Source organism: Cervus canadensis, chromosome 26 (genome assembly GCF_019320065.1).
Source record: "Cervus canadensis isolate Bull #8, Minnesota chromosome 26, ASM1932006v1, whole genome shotgun sequence".
Lineage (NCBI taxonomy): Eukaryota > Metazoa > Chordata > Mammalia > Artiodactyla > Cervidae > Cervus > Cervus canadensis.
Genome location: NC_057411.1, coordinates 35825225 through 35846410, shown reverse-complemented (window position 1 = coordinate 35846410; position 21186 = coordinate 35825225). Strand labels below are relative to the sequence as shown.

Sequence of the window (21186 nt, the reverse complement as noted above, 5' to 3'; positions counted from 1 at the left end):
CTTAACTGTAGGAACTAAGAGTAAGGAAGTCCATCTTAGAGTCACACCAAATAAAAACTGGGATGAGTGTGAAGGGGCTGTTCAAGAGACACAAATGGGAATGTGCAGAGCTGGGTCTTGAGACTCCAAACCAGTCATCTGATCAGAAGCTTGAAAGCCTGGGGAGATGCCAGCGTTGAGCCAGACCCTGGGAACACAGTGGCCATCAAGACAGACACCACTCACTGTCCACGCAGCTTAGAGCTCTAGTGATGATGAATAAAGATTCACAAAAATAAATAGCAATTACAAACTAAGACGTACCCAAGAAATTCGGTCCTCTTTCTATCAAGAGGATATCACCTCTCAACAACCATGTTTAATGATCAGCAGAATTTATTCACTCCCCCGCCCTAAAGATGTCACTGTAGGTGTTGGTGACGGAGTATACACAGTATACACTGCTTCTGTATTCGTTGAGTGAAATGTTTCTTCTCCAAAGAGAAAACGCACCACAGAGTTCAAATGTGATTTGTTTATTTTCCTGTCTAAGAGGTTCAGAGAATGGATTGACACATATCACAAGCTATCTCCCAGCCATATACAGTAGATATACACTGATTCTACTTTTTCTTTTCCCCTGATAGGTGACACTTTCTTTGTTCAAACCAAATTACAAATGAAGAGATACTATAAAAATAAAAGGGTGTGTGGGTGTAGTCTTTTTATTCTCAGACAGTAAGTGTATACCCATCACCACAAGGGGAAAAGCACTGAGGAAACATTTGTACTAAACAGGACCCTCAGAGTACCTCTCCAAATAGCATATTGGAACACTTGGCCATTACTATCAAGGAAGTTCCTAGTCTTCCATTTTTCCTGCCATCACATTTGCTACACTGGAATTTAAGCCCTCTTCAGAGTGCAAATATAAAAGTGATCAAAGTCAGGGTTTTATGGCAATCTTTGCTAAAGTTTATTCTTGCTAAAATATATTCTATTTTAATATACATGCTATAAAAGTACACTAAAAAGGTCAATCTTTAGAGCTCTGTTAAAATTAAGAATTTTTTTTACATATAGAATAATATACACCCAACTCTAAAAGTATATTTGAGGATAGCTATTACTGTGACCCCAAATATTTCTAGCTTCAGATTTTGTTTATAATAGTATCAATTTTATAATACATTATTCAGTAATGCTCTCATAATTCTATATTGCAATACTTCACTCATTACTAAAGGAAAATGCAGAGGGAACTGCATTTTGTCCAAGAAGTTCTTACTGTGCAAATCACCAAGTTTTCAACAGAAGTTCCTATTACAATATTTTTTAAACTTTGGTAAGTAAAATTATTTTATGATCCACATTTAGGGCTTTAAATGCAGCAAGTAAAAATGAGCAATGTTGAAAATTAACCTGAAGGTAGCCTGATTTTAAAAATGATCATTTCCTTCTGTAATAACATCTCCAGGACCAATTCGAGGTGTTTATGGAATAGTGTGAAATAACGCTGACTGCACATGTCCAGTGGCGATGAACTGACTGAGTGCATGCCAAACCAAGACGTTAGACTCTTGGGACTGAGTTAACTATCTCCACCATGATCATGTAGCACACATGATGAGGCTGCTGGTTATACATTACATCCGTGGGACCCGGGCACATCGGCAACTTTTTTATTTTAAGTAGAGTCGTAGAACAGAAATATAAAATAATTGAAATTTGTTTCTGATTTAAACAAAAATATGTACTCTTTTTCATTAACAAAACATTCTTTAAAATATATCAACTTCTCCTCTCCGAACATTTAGCCAAGGAGCACTAGGCAATTTTTGAAGGTTTTTGTGCTGACCGTTCAATGCAGTAAACACGGTTGTAGTGAGCACACAGCAACAGTAGATTACTGACATCCGCTGAGAAGAAATTTATTCTCCTCTGGTTACAGTGTCCAGTCCACCGAAGGAAAGGTTTGGCATTTGTGTGCTTTTTGTTCTTGGTGGGAATCACTTCTGCTTGACTTTTGTTGTTGGAAGGAAAAAAACACCAGCTGATGAGCTCGGGTTTTGTGACATGATGTGAAAGAGGAACGTGACAAAAATTAGCTGCTACCATGGAGCCTGTCTGGGATGGGGTTTCCAGGCAGATCTCGCTTCTTCCCCGGGGAGTGTCCGGTGGGCTACACGGGACCCAGGCGTGTGGAGCCGCATCGTGGTGGTGGGGGGCGTTGCTCTCTGCAGAGCACCCCCTGCTCTGCCTCAGTCACCACCCCTCCTCACTACCCTACATACTGACGTTCGTGGGTACAGAACTTACGGAGACCAGCTCACAGGGAAACGAAGGCAGAGAGCTCAATCAAGAGGTAGGCTGTGCGTGCGCCATCATCCAGCGCTGCCTCCTGACCGCCTGTCTGTTGAGATAACGGTGGGGCATGCGCACATCCGTTCTTCCCAGTGGAATTCTCCAATTTCTCTTGAAAGCTTTTGAGAAGATCCTGTTTTTTTCCAAACCATTTTATCAAAGTAGTCTGGTGTCGGCTCTTTCGAGCAAACCAAGTGGTAGAAACTTCAGCCCCTCTCTCTTGAATTTCAAACCTACCTAAAAGTGGAATGTTTTCCCCTGGCAAATAATTACTTCTTGGAAAGTGGACAGTTTTTCTTTTTTTGGATCCAAGTCAGCCCTTCAGAAAATACTTCAGACTGAAAGAGGAGGAAGTGGAGGAGAACTAGCTTCCTATTGTGCCTTACATAAAACATTTTGCTGAATATTAAGAACGGCTCCGACTACAAAGGTAAATATTTGTGAAAAGGGCGCACCGCCAGGTGAAACCTCAAGACATCCTCAATGTGCTCATTTCATAGTGTGTGACTCTTCAAAATACAAGTCTTTAAAGTGACGAAGCCTAGCAAGTAATGGGAAGGAAGTTAACATCAGAAAATACACTTTAGAAAAAGTACAAGACATTTTGCCCTCCATTTGCTACTTATTTCATAACTTAGATCAAGAAAGTGTTAAATATTCACAGTAATTTCAGAGAGGAAACATTCATGTCTGTAAAACTTCAATCCATTGCATTTTCAACCGTTTCTCTGTACAATTACAAAAATGTCATCTGCCAGTGCTTTCCTGTAGAATTCTTTATTGTTAGTCCATCCCTCTCCGGCTCCGATTATACCTTCAAGGTGGGCTGTAGTATTCCCTTCTCGATGAGATGAGTCTTCAGCGTTTTATAGATATTTAACTGCTGTTCTGGTTGAAGCACCAGCAGCTGCTGCAGCACTTTGCTGGGATTCGGACCCCTGGGAACAGCAGAAAAGACAGAGTTCAGGTATTTTCAGAGAGCTGAAGGCAGCAGAGACTTGTATTTAAAATAAACCATGCCTTTAGGACTTCCCTGGTGGCACAATAGGGGCTCAGACAGTAAAGAATCTGCCTACAATGCAGGAGACCTGGGTTTGATCCCTGGGTGGGAAAGATCCCCTGGAGAAGGGAATGGCTCCCCACTCCAGTATTCCAGATTCTATGGACAGAGGAGCCTGGCAGGCTACAGTCCTTGGGGTCGAGAAGAGTCAGACACAACTGAGCAACTGACACTTTCCCTTTTGGTGGTATAAGGGACAGAGATCCGCCTGCCAATGCAGAGGACACGGGTTCGACCCCTGGTCTGAGAAGACTGCGCATGCCAAGGAGCAGGTAAAGGCTATGCACTATCTAGAGCCTGTGCTCCGCAACGAGACCCCGCCCTGAGCAGCCCACGGGCCGCAACTAGAGAAAGCCCGCAAGACCAAGACCAAAGCGACCAAGACCCAGCACCACAAAGGAGTATTTTTAAAAGATAAAACAAGTCATGCATTTACGTGCAAAGGATCAATCTTAACAAAACTGAAACAGTTCTTCCTCAGAGCTCACTTTAATGTTAGTATCAGAGGGGAGAAAAAAAAACCTAGAACTCTCTGCTGAGAGGCGTGCAGTGTAGATGTGGGGGAAATGCACAAACATAGAAGACAGGGACAATGTAAGGCAACTGATGGAGTGCAGATCTAAAAATTCCACAAAACTTCTCCAAAGGGCAACCTGAGTTAGAGAGGAAGGTTGATAACAAAGCCTGAGATTGGACAACACACAAACCATTCTGTAAGGAAAGGAGCACAGTTCCTGGTGGATGAAGATAAACCAGAAGAGAACGTGAAAATATAAACATTTTTGCTTCAAAGAAACGTCAGACAAGGAAGGTGTTTTGTTGAAAGAATACCCTCAGGAAGCTATGAATGTTCGAGAGACAGGACACAAAGTCCTGAGCCAGCACTGAGGCCGCCACCTGGGATCTACAGTGGGAACAACAGCCTTGTTCAAAGGTCTTGGGTAAACCCCAACAACAGAAACAAATAAAAGGGGCTCTGCTTCAGCTGTGGTGCCTGTGTTAAAGACTCTGCCTGCCAATGCAGGAGTTGCCAGAGACTCCAGTTTGATTGCTGGGTTACAAAGATGCCCTGGAGTAGGAAATGGCAACCCACTCCAGTATTCTTGCCTGGAATATTTCATGGACAGAGGAGCCTGGCAGGTTACTGTCCATGGGGTCGTAAAGAGTTGGACGTGACTGAGGACGCACACTCGCATTCACCCTGCGTTAGCTGAGAGGAGGACAGGGAGCTGGAGAACCCTCCCTGCCTTATCTGCCGTGCCCAGCAGTCCTGCTCCCACCGGGGAGGAAGTAAGCCCAGGCAGCGTTAAGTGTCCTCTGGGCTGTGACTGCTCTCCACCATGTACCACGCAGGGGCCTCTCCCTGGGCTCCGCCAACATCCCCACTCCAGCCCTTCGCTCTGCACCCTCCTCTGGTGCACCCTGCATCAGAAAAGGTCCCGACCAGGACGCCCACCCTCACACTCTTCCATCCTGAGACACTGTGACAGGCAGGGGGGTGCAATTTCCTACCTTTTGGACTCGAGCACTCAATCCATTTGTAAGCTACAGATCACTTTCTGTACTTACACTGCTAAAGTGCTATTCTGTCAACTTCAGAATGTACCTCATTCAGATCATAATGCATATGTACTGTTCTTTGCAATTCCTACAGTCCACTTGAACAGGAAAAGCAGAGTAGGTTTACTTTTCAGGAAATCCAATAGGAAAAAGAAGCAAGACATAAGTAATAGATGGAGAATGGCACAGAATTCTGAAAAATACATTTACATGAGTAATTAAATTTATGAGGTATGATAAGGACTCTTCAGTTCAAGGGCTTCCCTGGTGGCTCAGTGGTAAAGGATCCATCTACCAATGCAGGAGACTCAGGCTCCATCCTTGCGTCAAGAAGATCCCCTGGAGAAGGAAATGGCAACCCACTCCAGTATTCTTTCCTGGAGAATCCCATGGACAGAGGAGTCTGGTGGGCTACAGTCCATAGAGTCCCAAAAGAGTCAGACTTAGTGACTGAACAACTTCAGTTCAGATAGAATTATAAGAAGCAGAAAACCCAGCAACAAAGAAATGTTTGCTGTAGGGTGTTATCACAGAGAAAATCTTTGATTCAAAAAACTTCACAATAGCATGAATTAGCTGTCTCATAGGTCACACCTTTGTGCACGTGGCTCAAATCATTTCCCAAAACCCTGCAGCTATAAATCTTCCCCAACTGTAGTCTACTCACGTCAAGACACAGCTTGTCTTATAAAAGACTTGTCTTCAAAAGACTCAGCAACTTCATAACATAAACCCAGAGTAGGGGCCCACAGAGAAAGGGAAGGCTATTCTAGCAAGTTCAGCTAAATGCAAAATTGTCAGCAGGTGCTCCCAGCTAGTTGCACATTGGCTCTAGCACTGTATTTCTAATCATCTAAATATTTACTTTCAAATGGAGGACAACAAGGCTCAGCGTGACTTTTTCCTACTGAGAGAACAGCAGATCAAGAAGCAAAAAAAGTATGAGTTAATGCTCTAAAAGCCACCATCTTCAGAAAAGAAAGAGTTCTAAGGATTTAATCACTAATTACTAATACTCAAATAGATCAGTGAATAAATCATATGCAAATGGATTAAATACTCCAATTAAAAAGACAAAGACTGTCAATTGGGTTATAAAAACAAACAAAATCCAGCTATACAATTGTGAGAAGAGGAACACACTTTAAATATAAGGGAAAAGGCACACAAGAAATAAAAGGATAGACAAAGAAATACTATGCAAACACTAATCAAAAGTAGGCTGATGTAGCTATACTTATATTCAACAAAATAAGCTTTAAACAGTATATCAAGATGGAGATGATATGACATTAAGAGTGATCCAATGGTGTATACACTGTGTATACAACTAACACAACCTCAACATCTATGAAAACTGGGAGATTCTGACAAAGCTGTCTTCATAACTGACAGAACAAGCAGATGGAAAACCAAACCAAAAAATCAGTACAGAAGATTCAGCTAAACTTCCCCCAGCTGACTTACGACACTAATGCTGAAACTGCACGATGCATATTTGTCTCATGTAAACATGGAATGTATATCTGAGTAGACCATATGCTTGAGCACAAAGCAAGTCTCAATAAATACTAAATACTGAAATAACAGTATGTTTTCTGGTCACACAATTAAAGCAAAAATCAATACAGGAGAATGAGAAAATCTCCATTTCTTTGAAAGTGAATCAATGAACTTCTAAATAATCCCATGTCAAAGAGATATAATACTGGAGATCAAAAAATATTTGTAGCTGAATAATGAAAATATAAATGTGGGATGACAGTACTTAGGAGTATTAAAAAGAACACTCAAAAAGCAGTAAACAGGAAATATATAGTGTTAGATGAACATATTAGACAAGAAAGCTGAAAATCAGTAACCTAAGCTTTATCTCAAGAAGCTGGAGAAGGAACAGAAAATTAAAACATAAGGAAGATAAAGGACACAAAAACAGAAATGGAACCGATAGAAAACTCAGGAATAAACCAATGCACCTATGGGCACCTAATCTATCACAAAGGAGACAAGAATATACAACGGAGAAAAGACAGTCTCTTCAATGAGTGGTGCTGGGAAAACTGGACAACTACATGTAAAAGAATGAAATTAGAACATTCTCTAACACACACACAAAAATAAACTCAAATGGGTCAAAGAACTGAATGTAAGGCTAGACACCATAAAAGTCTTACAGGAAAACATAGGCAGCACAGTCTTTGACATAAACTGCAGCAAGATCTTTTTGGATCCACCTCCTAGAGTATTGAAAATAAAAACAAAAATAAGCAAACAGGACCTAATTAAGCTTAAAAGCTTTTGCAAAACAAAGTAAATCACAAACAAAACAAAAAGACAACCCACAGAATGGGAGGAAACATTTGCAAACAAAGCGACCAACAAGGGACTAATCTCCAAAATAAACAAACAGCTCATGCAACTCTATGTCAAAAAAAAAGAAACAACCCAATCAAAAAATGGGCAGAAGATCTAAATAGATCTTTCTTCAAAGAGAGACAGATGGCCAAAAAGCATATGAAAAGATGCTTAATATCACTAATTATCAGAGAAATGCAAATCAAAACTATAATAAGATATCACCCCACACCTGTCAGAAAGCCCACCTGTCACCGAAAAATCTACAAACAATAAATGCTGGAGAGGGTGTTGGTGGGAAGGTAAATTGGTACAACCACTATGGAGAATAGGATGGAGATTCTTTAAAAAACTAAAAAAGAGAACTACCATATCATCCAGTTATCCTACTCCTGGGCATATATCAAGAGAAAACTGTAATTCAAAAAGATACATGCACCCTCACTGTTCACTGCAGCACTATTTACAAATATCCATCAAAAGAAGAATGGATAAACAAGATGTGGTACAGATATACAATGGAATATTAGTCATAAAATAGAAGAAAATAGTGCCATTTGCAACAACACAGATGGACCTAGAGATTATCATACTACGTGAAGTCAGTCAGACAAGTTCCATGGTATTACTCATGTGGGAAATCTAATTTTAAAAAATGATACAAATGAACTCATTTACAAAACAGAAACACTCACAGATTTTGAAAACAAACTTATGTTTACAAAAGGGAAATGCTGGAGGCAAGGGATAAATTAGGAGCTTAGGATTAACATGCACACACTACTATATATAAAATAGATAACTAACTAGGACCTACTCTATAATATAGGGCACTCTACTCAATATTCTATAATAAACTATATGGGGAACGAATCTGAAAGAGTATGAATAAATGTATAACTGATTCACTTTGTTGTATACTTGAAACTAACAACACTGTAAAGCAATTGTACACCAATAAAATTTTTTTTAAAAAGATGAAGGAAACAGGAGAGTCGACATCATGAAATGGAAAACACACACACAACAGAGAAAGTTCAAGTCAGAATCTGACTGAAAAGATTAATGAAATAAACTATAACAAAACTGCTCCAGGAAAATAAAGGTTAATACAAAAATGCTCACACTACTATGGGTATATATTTAAAATACATATTTAGGGGCTATAAGTATGAGTTTTCCTCCAAATAACAGGTTTTCGAGGTTCAGAAATATTCAAGACCACAGGTTTTCTAGGCTCAGACACCAGTAGAGACCATGATAAAAAAAAGTTAGTATGCGGTTGATGTTGTTAGCCTTTGCACCCCAGACTGGCGTTTTAGGGCAAATCCAAAACATTAAAGTTTAATAATGAGAATAAAGCACCCATATAAAATAGCAACACATGCCAGTCACCCTGCCTCACCTCTCCACTCCCACCCTCAACACACGTACACACCCATAAATCCCTTAGACTGCTTAATTTTTCTCCATGGCTCTTACAACCACCAAACAAGCTCTATTTGTTGTCCACTCCTGCCCCTTCTCCCTCCAACTCCCCAATGAGAAAGTAAGCTGAAGACAGGGACTGGTTTGTTTTGTCCTCTGCTATACCCGTGCCGAGAACATTCCCCAACACATAACAGACACTCAAGCAGTAACTAGCGGACTGGATGAATTATGTCTCCTTTTTAACTCTCAGTGTTCACTTCCACCACAGTGTCCACAGCTGAGAAATGAAATCTCTTGTTCCAAACCCAGTACCATTCATCCACACTGACTGAATTTGAACTCAGTCCTATTAGACTATGACATATACTATTTTTTAAGTTGTTCAAATCTAAGAAAAAATAGTTATAATTTAATCATATAGCCCAAGGCAACAGTGTGACACAGTTCCGGGAGCCACCATTCCATTCACTATTATGGAATACCAATGACAGAAAAAGTAACTAATTCAAACTAATGCTTATGGAAATGAGAACTCAAAGACATCATCTAATAAAACATTTTTTAAAAATCTAAAAGTACCTTATAAAACTTGTGATGTACACATGCACGAAAGTTGCCATCAAATACTGACAATCAAATCTGTCCATTATCCCGCCATGTCCAGGAATGGTGTTTGCAAAATCCTTCAGAGAAAACAAACAAACAAACAAACATACTAGTAAATTCTCAAAAATCACCTGCTATAAAATTTCTATCTGTAAATGTCTCCTTGGCAGCATGGACTTCAAGGAAAATACTTTACTACTGGATTTTCCTACTAAATATAAGGGCTTCCCTGGTGACTCAGATGGTAAAGAATTCACCCACAATGCGGGAGACCTGGGTTCGATCCCTGAGTTGGGAAGATCCCCTGAAGGAGGGCATGGCAACACACTGCAGTATTCTTGCCTGGAGAATCCCCATGGACAAAGGAACCTGGCGTGCTACAGTCCATGGGGTCGCAAAGAGTTGGACATGACTGAGTGCCTAAGCACACACAAATACACACTTATTAGAACATATCCAACAGATTTAAACCGTATCTTGAGATATGTTAGAACCATGTTAGAATGATTACGGAATTGACCCACAGCTTTCTATGCTGTTGCTGTTTCCTTTTTAGGGATCCAACCCACACCCACTGCAGTGGAAGCAGGGGAGTCTGAACCACTGCACTGCCATGGAAGTCCCGAGCCAAAGCTTTCAAATAACACTACTTAAATATTCATCCAATCTAGTACTAACTTTTTTCAGTTAATAAAACTTTTTCTAAATAAAAAGCACTATCAAGCTATTACTAATCATATACCCTGCTCTTCTGTTTTATTAGCATCTACTGGGAGGGTGCTATTTTAGTGTTGTTGACAGATGGACAACTGGTTCTAGCTCATGTTTATCCTAATAGTTCTTACGCTGAAATAAATATTTTACTACTGTGATGAATATTTATTTTTTCTTTTTAAGTGTTGGGATAAAAAAGAAAATCAAAACAGCTAATTCATTTGGGACATGTTAGTCTATTAAATGGCCAAATGGAGGGACTGGTTAATCAGCCTCTGCAAGTTGACCTTGAACAAATCTATCCACATGGGTCCAGGATTTGGAAATGACCAACTGCTCTTCTCATTTACTCAGGCAACCTGAAAAACCTCTAAAATGTAACAGCAATTATACCTTCATTTCAGACAGGAAAAGAAATCTCACCATTCAACAGGAAACCTTGGATTGGAGACCATTAAAGAAAATAAAATAGCTAGTGGGAAGCTGCTGCATGTAGCACAGGGAGCTCAGCTCGATCCTCTGTGATGACCTCAGAGGTGGGATTGTGGGGGTAGGGGGGTTGGATGGAGGCTCAAGAGGGAGAGGCAATATGGATACATAGAGTAGATTCATGTTGTTGCCCAGCAGGAACTAACACAACATCGTAAGGCAATTATGCGTGTGTGCTAAGTCACTTGAGTCGTGTCCAATTCTCTCCAACCTCATGGACCATAACCCATGAGGCTCCTCTGTTCATGGGATTCTCCAGGTAAGAATACTGGAGTGGCAATCCAATAAATAAATAAATGAAAACCCTATTCTAAACATAACATTTCTCTCTCAAAAAATGATCGAAAAACTCGGGTTAATTTCTGCCAACACATTTCCTTCCGTCTCTCCCCTACTGACCCAGGCACAGGAGAGCCTGTAGACTCAGCCCTGCCCTACTGCCTGCAGCCTTTGCAGGCCTCTTGTCTTGCACAGCTGCCGCTGTGGGTCTTTGTGGATATAAATGACCTCCCCCGGTAGGTGGCGAGCATCAGCACGACAACATCTCGCACATTTCTGTGTATCATATACAGCCACCCAAGGTAGACTCTCCCCCACTGCAAGTGCTCTCGGAGTTCAGGTACTTATTCCCCTGGGATCTGGCCCCATCCACCTCTGCATTCTGATCTTCTCTCTACCACGGCCATGCTCTTCTTCTTCACCTTCCCACTGGGAAGGCTCCTCTGCTCCAGTGCACTCACTGGAACCCCCGTCCTTCAATTTCTCTGCAGGACTCCTCGTCCTTTCCCCAGATCCCTGCTCAAACGTCACCTCCTCAGTGAGGCCTGCCCTGACTGCCCCACCTCCAGAAGCCACTCTTAACTCCCAATGGCATAACATTCAGTCTTAGTGAAGCCACGTGAGGAGAGCTGATAGGCCAATTATTTCACTTTATGAGATTCTAACTTAAAACACAGGGCTGATTTTAAGTATCTGGAATGGGGACCAGCAGACTATGTCCCACAGACCAAATCCAGCCTGCTGCCTGTTTTCTGTAAGTAAAGTTTTATTAAAACACAGCCACACCCATTCATTGACATTTTGTCCATGGGACTCTCTCACTACCATGGAAGAGTTGAGTTGAGCAGTTTGCAACAGCGCTACTATTAACATATGACTTGGCCTTTACAGAAAGGGTCTGTTGCCCCTTGACCTGGAGAATCCACGGTCACAGATTCCAGGACTGTCCAGCACGTCCCTTCATATGAGACTGTGACAGACACTACACTTAACACAATCCATGGCTGGACTCTTGGGTGAACACCTGAAGGACCAAGATTCTGTGTCTGTCCCAACAGTAAGTGACACGTGCCATTTCAAGAAGAGAGGGTGACGTGATACTTTAACATGCATTAACATGGCACGACCAAACCCTAACAGGAAAGAAGATACTCTGTGAGGCTGACACATAAAGGGTGGAAAACTTTTTGCCCAGGGGCTTAATGTGGGAGACCAAGAGAGAACCAAATTCCAACCCTCTTACATTCTCTAATTATGTTCTATAACACTCTAACAAAGAATCTAAACACACACCTTGATTTTGAAAGCTCTTTTGAATCCGCTGGCAAAGAAGCCTCCGAATGGACCAATCAAAGATGCAAACGTGGAAAGAGCGATGCTGTGGATCTGGAAAGGATACATGCTCACTGTTTCCTAAAGAGGTTTAAAAAAAAAAGGAAAGGGTTTGGAGCTAACTGCATGAGAAATGTATTTGAGCATGCCACCTAAACTAAGAACCATGAGATAAACAGTAAGTCAAAAGCATATGCCATATTTTTATTAAGTTCACAAATTTTCAAGATCACAGGAAAAAAATAAATGTTGTAAGCTCTTATTACTACCCTTTGTTTATTCAGCCTATACTCCCCATTCCCTCTGTAAGCATACTGAAAATACCTGGTGTGCTAAAATCTAACAGGCTGCTTTCTAATCTGTCTAGAGACTTATGCATCACTTGGGTTGTAGGATTATTAAAAAATCAATTTCTGAAACTGTTTTTTAGAGTTGTTTCTGTAATTACATAATGTATATTTTGATTGTGCATTTTATTTCACTTTAGTTTTATATGACAAAATGAGGGGAAAGTTGATCTTTCTTTTATTTTATTTTTTTTTTATTATCAGTCTTAGATGGTTTTATTATAACAGGAATTCCTAGTAGGCAGTCACCAAATATTCATACAAAAACCACAGTGCTCTCCATAAATTAGGCTCAAGGGAGTTCTATAACAGCTAAACATAAGCAGTTCATTTGATTCACTGAAGACAGCCATGGCATAGCTATTTTTTTTTTTTTTGAAATATTACATATCTCACCTCTTGAACAACTTGCTTTTTCTTTTTTTTTTTTTTTTAAACTAGTACAGCCGCTATGGAAAACAGTGTGGAGATTTCTTAAAAAACTGGAAATAGAACTGCCATGTGACCCAGCAATCCCACTTCTGGGCATACACACTGAGGAAACCAGATCTGAAAGAGACACGTGCACCCCAATGTTCATCGCAGCACTGTTTATAATAGCCAGGACATGGAAGCAACCTAGATGCCCATCAGCAGATGAATGGATAAGGAAGCTGTGGTACATATACACCATGGAATATTACTCAGCCATTAAAAAGAATTCATTTGAACCAGTCCTAATGAGATGGATGAAACTGGAGCCCATTATACAGAGTGAAGTAAGCCAGAAAGATAAAGAACATTACAGCATACTAACACATATATATGGAATTTAGAAAGATGGTAACGATAACCCTATATGCAAAACAGAAAAAGAGACACAGAAATACAGAACAGACTTTTGAACTTTGTGGGAGAATGTGAGGGTGGGATATTTCAAAAGAACAGCATGTATACTATCTATGGTGAAACAGATCACCAGCCCAGGTGGGATGCATGAGACAAGTGCTCGGGCCTGGTGCACTGGGAAGACCCAGAGGAATCGGGTGGAGAGGGAGGTGGGAGGGGGGATCGGGATTGGGAATACATGTAAATCCATGGCTGATTCATATCAATGTATGACAAAACCCACTGGAAAAAAAAAAAAATAATGATCTTTCTTTTAAAATTAAGTTAAAAGCTGTGGAAACACCTGAAAGTAAAATGCTTAAAAAGACTGCCAAAATGAGCACCAGGAAGACAATTATAAAAGATTTGGGGAGGAAATTATAAAAATCGAGAAGAATTCTGCAGTCAAATTATTTCATAAATTCTTAGCTCTTATTCTACTTTAAATAAATTGAAATTACACATTTGAGAAAGTGCATCATGGGTGTGATTTACAAAAGATCAAGAACTCCAATCTTTGGACTTGTTCTCAAAGCAATGGGCTTATCCCAATCAAAGATGGAGAGAATCAAAGAATTCTATAGCAGATAACAGATGGCTTGAACACTGAAAAAATTCTTAGAATCAGTGTATCAAGCATTCAAGTAGAGAAATAATCTGTTGGTTAACCTTTTCTTCTCAAAAATTAACTTCAGTTAACAATGAAATGTTTCAGGGAATCCCTGAAACAGGTGGTCCAGTGGTTAGGACTTAGTGGTTTACCTGCTGGGGCCTGGGTTCAATTCCTGGTCAGGGAATTAAGATCTAGCAAGCCATGAGGCACTACACACAAAAAAAAGTTTTAAATTGAGTCAGTTTATACCAGTTACACATAAAACTCATTATAACTCATCATTGCTTTGTAGAAATCTAAAGGATACTGAAAAATGTTTCTAAAACACAAGATAAATTACCACCAGTATTCAAACCACTAGGCAAGTAAGTTTCTAACAGAAAATTGGTTTGTGATAGCAATATTCATTTTATGTTCAAGAAGGGGAAACCCCAAGAGAATAGGATATACATTTGACGTCAAGCAGTCAGTGAAACCACTTTTGTGTTCTAGAGCTGAAAATTCTGTAGAAATTGATTTCCTGTGAAAATCTTATTTCCGCTCTTAAAGGAAGCTTAATCTTCGGGAGGGAGGATCCCTTCCACATTTATCTTACCCGTCTCAACACTGCCTTCAGAAAGGGAGGAAGTGAGTAACTCTGAAGCTGAAAAAGTTCTGAGGGTTCACACTCTGTAACGAAGGAGTTCACATCACTTCGGTATTCCACTGGGCAGACGAAGTACTGGTATTTGGATAACACGTAAGCAGCCTAAATAACAAAGCAAGCGTTCATAAAACGTTAAATGAAATAGAAGTATGTATATATTAAAATTTTAATGTATATATGTTACGTGTCAGAAAGGCCAGAAACAGAATGCCAAGTTTTCCTTGCATTCTCATTCTGCTATGTATATTTAAAGTTAAATGATTGTAAGTGACACAATAAAAGACTTTGAAAAGCCATCAGGAAACCAAAAAATTTTGAAAATCAGTGTTATTATAATCTCGGTATGACGACAATAAGAGGGAAGGGGAAAAAGATAAAAAGTTGATTTGAGCATTTAAACAAGCATTATAGCAAGGTTGTACTTTTTTTAAGAATGTACCTAATGTCAACAGAAGCTAAGAATTATAAAGATATGGGGCAGTACAGGGCTGAAGTTTCTTACATAAAGGTTATATTAATTTTATCAATTAAAAATAGCCAGTAATTCAAAATTGCTAAGAAAACAGCACAGGTGAAAAACCCAGAAAATGCTTACTGAATTATTCTTTCTCTGGACGCATCATTGCAATTTTTAAAGCTATCTGTTCTCAGCCACAGAAGAAGATACATAAAAGCAAAATATCTTATTATAAATTTAAAGTGCTAGTTCATTTCCTTTCTCTTACAGATACTTACACCATTATATTGCTCAAGAATGGTTAATAAAAGTGCAAATATAACACTGGGAATGGATATATAGTGATTTTGCTTCCAAACAACCAGATTCCTCAAAATTACTTATTAAATATATATATATATTTATATATATATAATTTCCCTCATTATTTTCTCATGCATTACATTCTTATAGGATAGCTCTTTATTTTCTTTGGTCCTATCCTTGGTCCTATCCAGTGATGTGGCTGTTCTTGTAGAATTTCTAAATTGTGTTTAATGATACTAGATTCTTGTAGTAGCATTTAACTTAATAATATTCTAGTTATCCTTGCTTCATATTGTATAAACATTGGATAGGACCAGGTCCCTTTCCATTATCCTATTTATCAATTATTATCTCATCAACATTCTACCAAATAACACTGGAATAATTTTTAAAATTGTATTGGAATTTTCATTGAGAATGAACTAAACTGATAAACAAGGGAATTATGATGGCTTTCCCATCCAGCCTGGCTCATTTCCATTTATTTGTGTATTTGCTCCCTCTCAAAGCCCCATGTTGTTAGTAACTACCCTATATCTGGCTACAGAATATATTCTAGAACTGTTAAGGGACATAACTTAAAAATTAAACTTCCTGACAGTAATTTTTTGGTATATTCATCTTATATCCAGACATTTTTCTGTACCTCTTCTTGATTCTCACAAGACACCTTTGAATAAAAAACCTAAATTCCATAATTATACCCTATTTTTTAAAACATTAACAATGTCCGCATTCACAGCTAAAAGTGAACATCAATTATTTTCAACAAACTTTTTCTGTAAACTGGGCTCACAGCCACAAACGCCCATTAAGTCAAGCAGCTGGCTAAGTGTGAAGGAGGCAGAACTCTTCAACATCATTTGCAGTCTCTGCTTTTACTCAAAGCCACAGCCTGTCCCAGTCCTATCTGTGTCCCCCAAAGGCTGCACAGCTATTAGAAACTACCAGAATACGGCAGAGGGTCTCAAGCCTACCTGTGTATGAGAATCAGCTGAGGGAGTTAATTGACCTGGTGGAGGGCTAGGACATGGATGGTAAAGAAGCTCCCCAGGCGATTCGGACACAAGCCAGGACGAGAGCGGCTGGGCTGGAGGATACAGAAATACCTTGTTCCAGCGCACTCACTTTATTGTGCTTCCCAGGTTTTGTGTTCTTAACAAATTGAAGTTTTATGGCAACCCTGCCTCACCCAAGCCTAACGGCACCATTTTTCCAACAACAAGACTTCAGTGGAGGAAGGAACTACAAATGTGGTAAAATAGGAGAAGAACTGCAATTAGAAGTGGAGCCTGAATAAGGGATGAATTGCTACAATCTCCTTATACAGCTTCCATGGATGAGGAATTCCTTCTGATGAATGAGTAAACAAAGTGGTTTCTTGAGATGAGCTCTATTCCTGGTGAAGATGCTGTGAAGACTGTTGAGATGACAACAAAGGCTATAGACTATGACATAAACTTAGTTGATAAAGCAGCGGCAGGATTTGAGAAGACTGACTCCAATTCTGAAAGAAGTTATGCTGAGGGCAAAATGCTGTCAGCACTGCATGCTACAGAGAAATCATTCACGAGAGAAGAGACAATCAACATGCTGTACTTCATTGTTGTCTTACATTTAAGAGATTACCAGAGCCACGTCAACCTTTAACAACCCCCATCCTGATCAGTCAGCAGCCTCAACATCAGAGCAAGGTTCTCCACCAGCAAAAAGATGATGACTTGCTGCAGGCTCAGATGATGGTTAGTTAGCATTTGCGGGGGGGGGGGGGGGCTATAAAATATTTTAAAATTAAGGTATGTACATTGTTCTTTAAGATATAAAGCCATTCCACACTTAAAGGACTAACAGTAAAATGTAAACGTAACATTTATACACACTGGGAAACCAAAACACTCATGTGACTCACTTTAACCCCACTACTTGCTTTATTGTGGTGGGCTGGAACTGAAGCCACAGTTATCTTCCAGGTATGACTGTGGATTCTGTTGAGTGGGCTTCAGTTACTACCTGATTAGCATTTTATGGTTTAACGCTTTTAGGTTTAGAATAGATTAATAAACTTGCTACCATTTTTCAAAATATAAAATAAAAATCCGAGTAAAACTCACAATGAATCCAAAGATAACTGTGGAAAAGAAACCACCAATGAATCCTTCCCAAGTCTTCTTAGGAGACAACTGAAAAAGATATTTATTTTTTATATTAAATAAAATTAGAAAATAAAATTTAAGAGAGTTATTACACTCACAAAACACAGATACAGATGTTCAGTGAATTCCCATAAAACCCTGTATACCTCTCCTTTTCCTCATATTGGAAAGACTTTGCAATGCTCTTTCCTTCAGTCCATGATTGTGTTTTATTTGTGCGAATCTCTCTCGTAGAGTCTAACACATATTAGGCCCTCATACATCTGACATATCATGAATATCTGTTTCTATAAACTGCCTCAATTTGTTTTCATCACTCAAAGGACTATAAACTCTATGCTGAAATAATTGTCCCATGATGTTCATGCTTATATAAACTCCCAGAATAATGTAGTTCTTGAAATAAGGCTGAGATCTATTCACTCTAAGTATACATGGTCTGTGTTGACTTACTACTGATCAAAAGTAGGATTAGTGCAACAATACGTGGACACTGCAGAACCCCAGACCGTCACACATTCCCAAATGCCATGCTTACAACAGACCGCCTTCTGAAATGGCAAAATACGCCATAGCCCAGGTACAGATCAGCCTCACAAGTGGGCACATAACCTCCTTCCTTTGGTCAGAATATGTCATTCTCTATGAAGAAATAGATTGTGCTTCTAAGGATACTTTTGTATACCTTGTATTAGTCCTTGGAGCATTCAGGAAGAGCACTCAGGAAGAGAAATCTGGAGGAAAGTCTTGAACTTGGTGAAACGGGGGCAGGAGAAAAAGATTTAGGAGTAGACAGTGCTAACTGCTGAGACGCTCTGGAAAATAAGGACTCGGTACGGGGTTCTGATCATCAGGAAAGCACTCTGGTGGACTCTCTAAGAACCCTTTCAGTGGATCAGTAAGGATGGAAACCAAACAAATAACAGAGGGAAGATTCTGACATAGAAATGGGTAATATGCTAAAGTACATGAAGTCTCAGCCTGAAGTTTACAAAGCACAAAGGCTTTCTTGACCAATCTGACAACAATTCCATAGGTAAGTGAGTGGTATACACCACCTCTTAGGATAATTCAGTATTGTCATGAAACAGCAGTTGACTCAAATTCAAAAGTGCCTGCTGATTAATTTAAAAGAGCTTATCAAATTAAATTGACCCTATCATATTGATTTCAGGGTTAACTTGCATAATTACATCTGGCTACATTATACAACTAATTCAGCCTTGTAATTCACTAGAAATTGACGTTCAAAATCAGACAGTAAGAGTCTTCTACCGCCTCGGAGGGCTCCTGAGTCAACAACTTCTCAGCTGGTATAGAAGCCTTGACCACTTCACCACTCGCTCTTGTGCTGGAGCAACTTTACAAACTTTAAAAATATATAGTTTGCTGGCCAGTGTCCCTACAGCTCAGAAGCTCAGCTTGATGTTGTGTACTGGATTCCTATGTGGGGAAGAATTTAAGGAAGGTGTTTTTGAAGGACAGGCAGTCCACACACTCCTCTGGGAATGATAAACTATCCTTACATCACTCTGAACAAACAGGTTTTCTATCTGAATAATTGTCTCAGTTCCTCCAAAAATGCCTTAATGTCATAACATCAAAACAGCTACTTAATGCATTTGTGGGAATGTCATAAATGACCTGGCCCAATATATAAACCAAGTAATTCCTTTGTAAGGCCCCAACATGAAAAGTTTTTTTTTTTTTTTTGAAGAAACCAGTTCTATAAAATGGTCTGTCTTTATATGAGAAATTGATTTCTTTTTTACCCCAGATGGGAACTTATAAATTACTTCACTTCCTTTTTTGCCTCCATTGACTATGGTGCAGTGCTAAGTCACTATAGTTGTGTCCAACTCTTTGCAACCCCACAAACTGTAGCCCACCGGGCTCTTCTGTCCATTGGATTCTCCAGGCAAGAATGCTGGAGTGGGTTGCCAAGCCCTCCTCCAGGGGATCTTCCCGACCCAGGGATCAAACCCTCGTCTCTTAAGTCTCCTGCATTGGCAGGTGGGTTCTTTACCACTAGTGCCACTTGGGAAGCCAAACAGAAGCAAATCTAACACAAAACAACATGGTCTCCTCATGTGTATTTTCCAGTCTCTGATCTTCACTTTTCCTTATCACTTCCATTATTCATCAATGTTTTTATTGTAGAACCTCAATTTTTTTTTGAAATGGATTTGGGTATAAAAGGCTTGCAAATGGACATGAGTATGTGATGCTGGTATATTATACACCCTCAAACAACTCAGTAAAGGAGGAGACAAATGAGATGGCTTGAGAGGAAGGCAGCGTCGAGGACAGGCCTGTTTAGAGGGTTATTGGGGAGGAGAATTAAAAAACCACATGACAGCCAAGGGAAGGAAGCCAGAGGAAAATGACATGAGCCTTCACGAGAGAGGATGAATGACAGAGGAGTCAAGAGAACAGCTGATGAAAAACCCAGACGGAGTCACTGGGAAATACAGACTTCTGCCCTCAACACTGTGGCTGCTGGGGGTAGCTAAGGAAAAACAAAGTGCCTCAGAAATCAACAACATGTAACAGCACCAAACTATTGGGAATTTTTTCCAGTAGCTAATCATCTAAGTTATGGTAAGGACTTCTTTGTGGTGTTTTTTCATTACCTTAATTAACGGAGTTCTTCCAAAAAAAAATCCAAAAATGTAAGCAGTTATGTCATTGCAAATAACACTCGATATTGGAACAAGGAACCTTAAAAAAAAAAAAAAAGTCAGCAGAAAGAAGTCTGTAAGATTAAATGGCAAATATTTACACATGTTTTGACTCAATGAACCAACGCAATAACCCTTTGGATGACACTGCCACCTAGTCCAGATCATAACACATGCTAATAGATGGACAGACACCATAAATATCAACCAAATATGCCCATTTAGCAGTTAGGCAGAGCAAATCTATAAGCATACTAGAAGAATATTGCTAGTGAAAATATTAAATAATCAACTTGACAGTTAAACAATCAATTTCTATAGCTATGGACTTTCAAATTTCCATTTTATGAGGAATGCCAATGAAAAACTCACTTGCCATCTGGCTCTGCAAGTATTAGGTCACTAGTCACTGCCATTGCTGACCTCTGCTGACCTTTAACTCATCCTGAAAGGAGTTCAGGGCAAGGATCAGGAGTGAGGCACTCTGTGCTCCAGGAAAAACTGGCAGAACAGGCCCTCAGAGAGTTAGACATTTTTTTAGGAGAAGATTTTATGAGGCCAATTTCTTACATCAGACTCACTCTCATATCTAGAAAAGCACTAAAATCATTAACAGAGACAGCTGCTCCTCGTGATTAGTAGCAACCTTCTGCCAAAATGCATGCTTGATGGTATGTGTCCCCTTCTCTAAAATCATATGTATACTGACCTCCCCTCTGACCTCCTTAGAGCAGTTCCTCGGAACTATTTGAAAAACTTTCTCAGAGTTATCTGAGAAACTGTCTCTGGGCTATATAGTCCTCATTTGGCTCCAAATAAAACAACTCACAATTCTCACATCATGCATCTTTTTTTTTTTTTTCAGTCAATAGGAACAAGTTACATTAGTATAAAGAAATTTTTAAAAGCAGCCTTTCAAAATAGAAATGAGTCAGAGTACAATCTGA

At 39.6% G+C, this 21186-nt stretch overlaps 1 protein-coding gene across 1 annotated transcript in view; it reads right to left on the bottom strand.

The window, feature by feature from the left end:
- Window positions 1-499: 499 nt before the first annotated feature.
- Window positions 500-21186, bottom strand: part of CDS1 (CDP-diacylglycerol synthase 1) — a 70898-nt gene continuing 50211 nt past the window's right edge. Inside the window, exons 8-13 of the mRNA XM_043448261.1 lie at window positions 20192-20279; window positions 17517-17585; window positions 14592-14744; window positions 12131-12250; window positions 9329-9432; window positions 500-3281 (exon numbers count right to left, since the gene is read on the bottom strand). Coding sequence (XP_043304196.1) covers window positions 3152-3281; window positions 9329-9432; window positions 12131-12250; window positions 14592-14744; window positions 17517-17585; window positions 20192-20279 — 664 coding nt within the window. The 3' untranslated portion in view covers window positions 500-3151. The remainder of the gene's footprint in view (window positions 3282-9328; window positions 9433-12130; window positions 12251-14591; window positions 14745-17516; window positions 17586-20191; window positions 20280-21186) is intronic.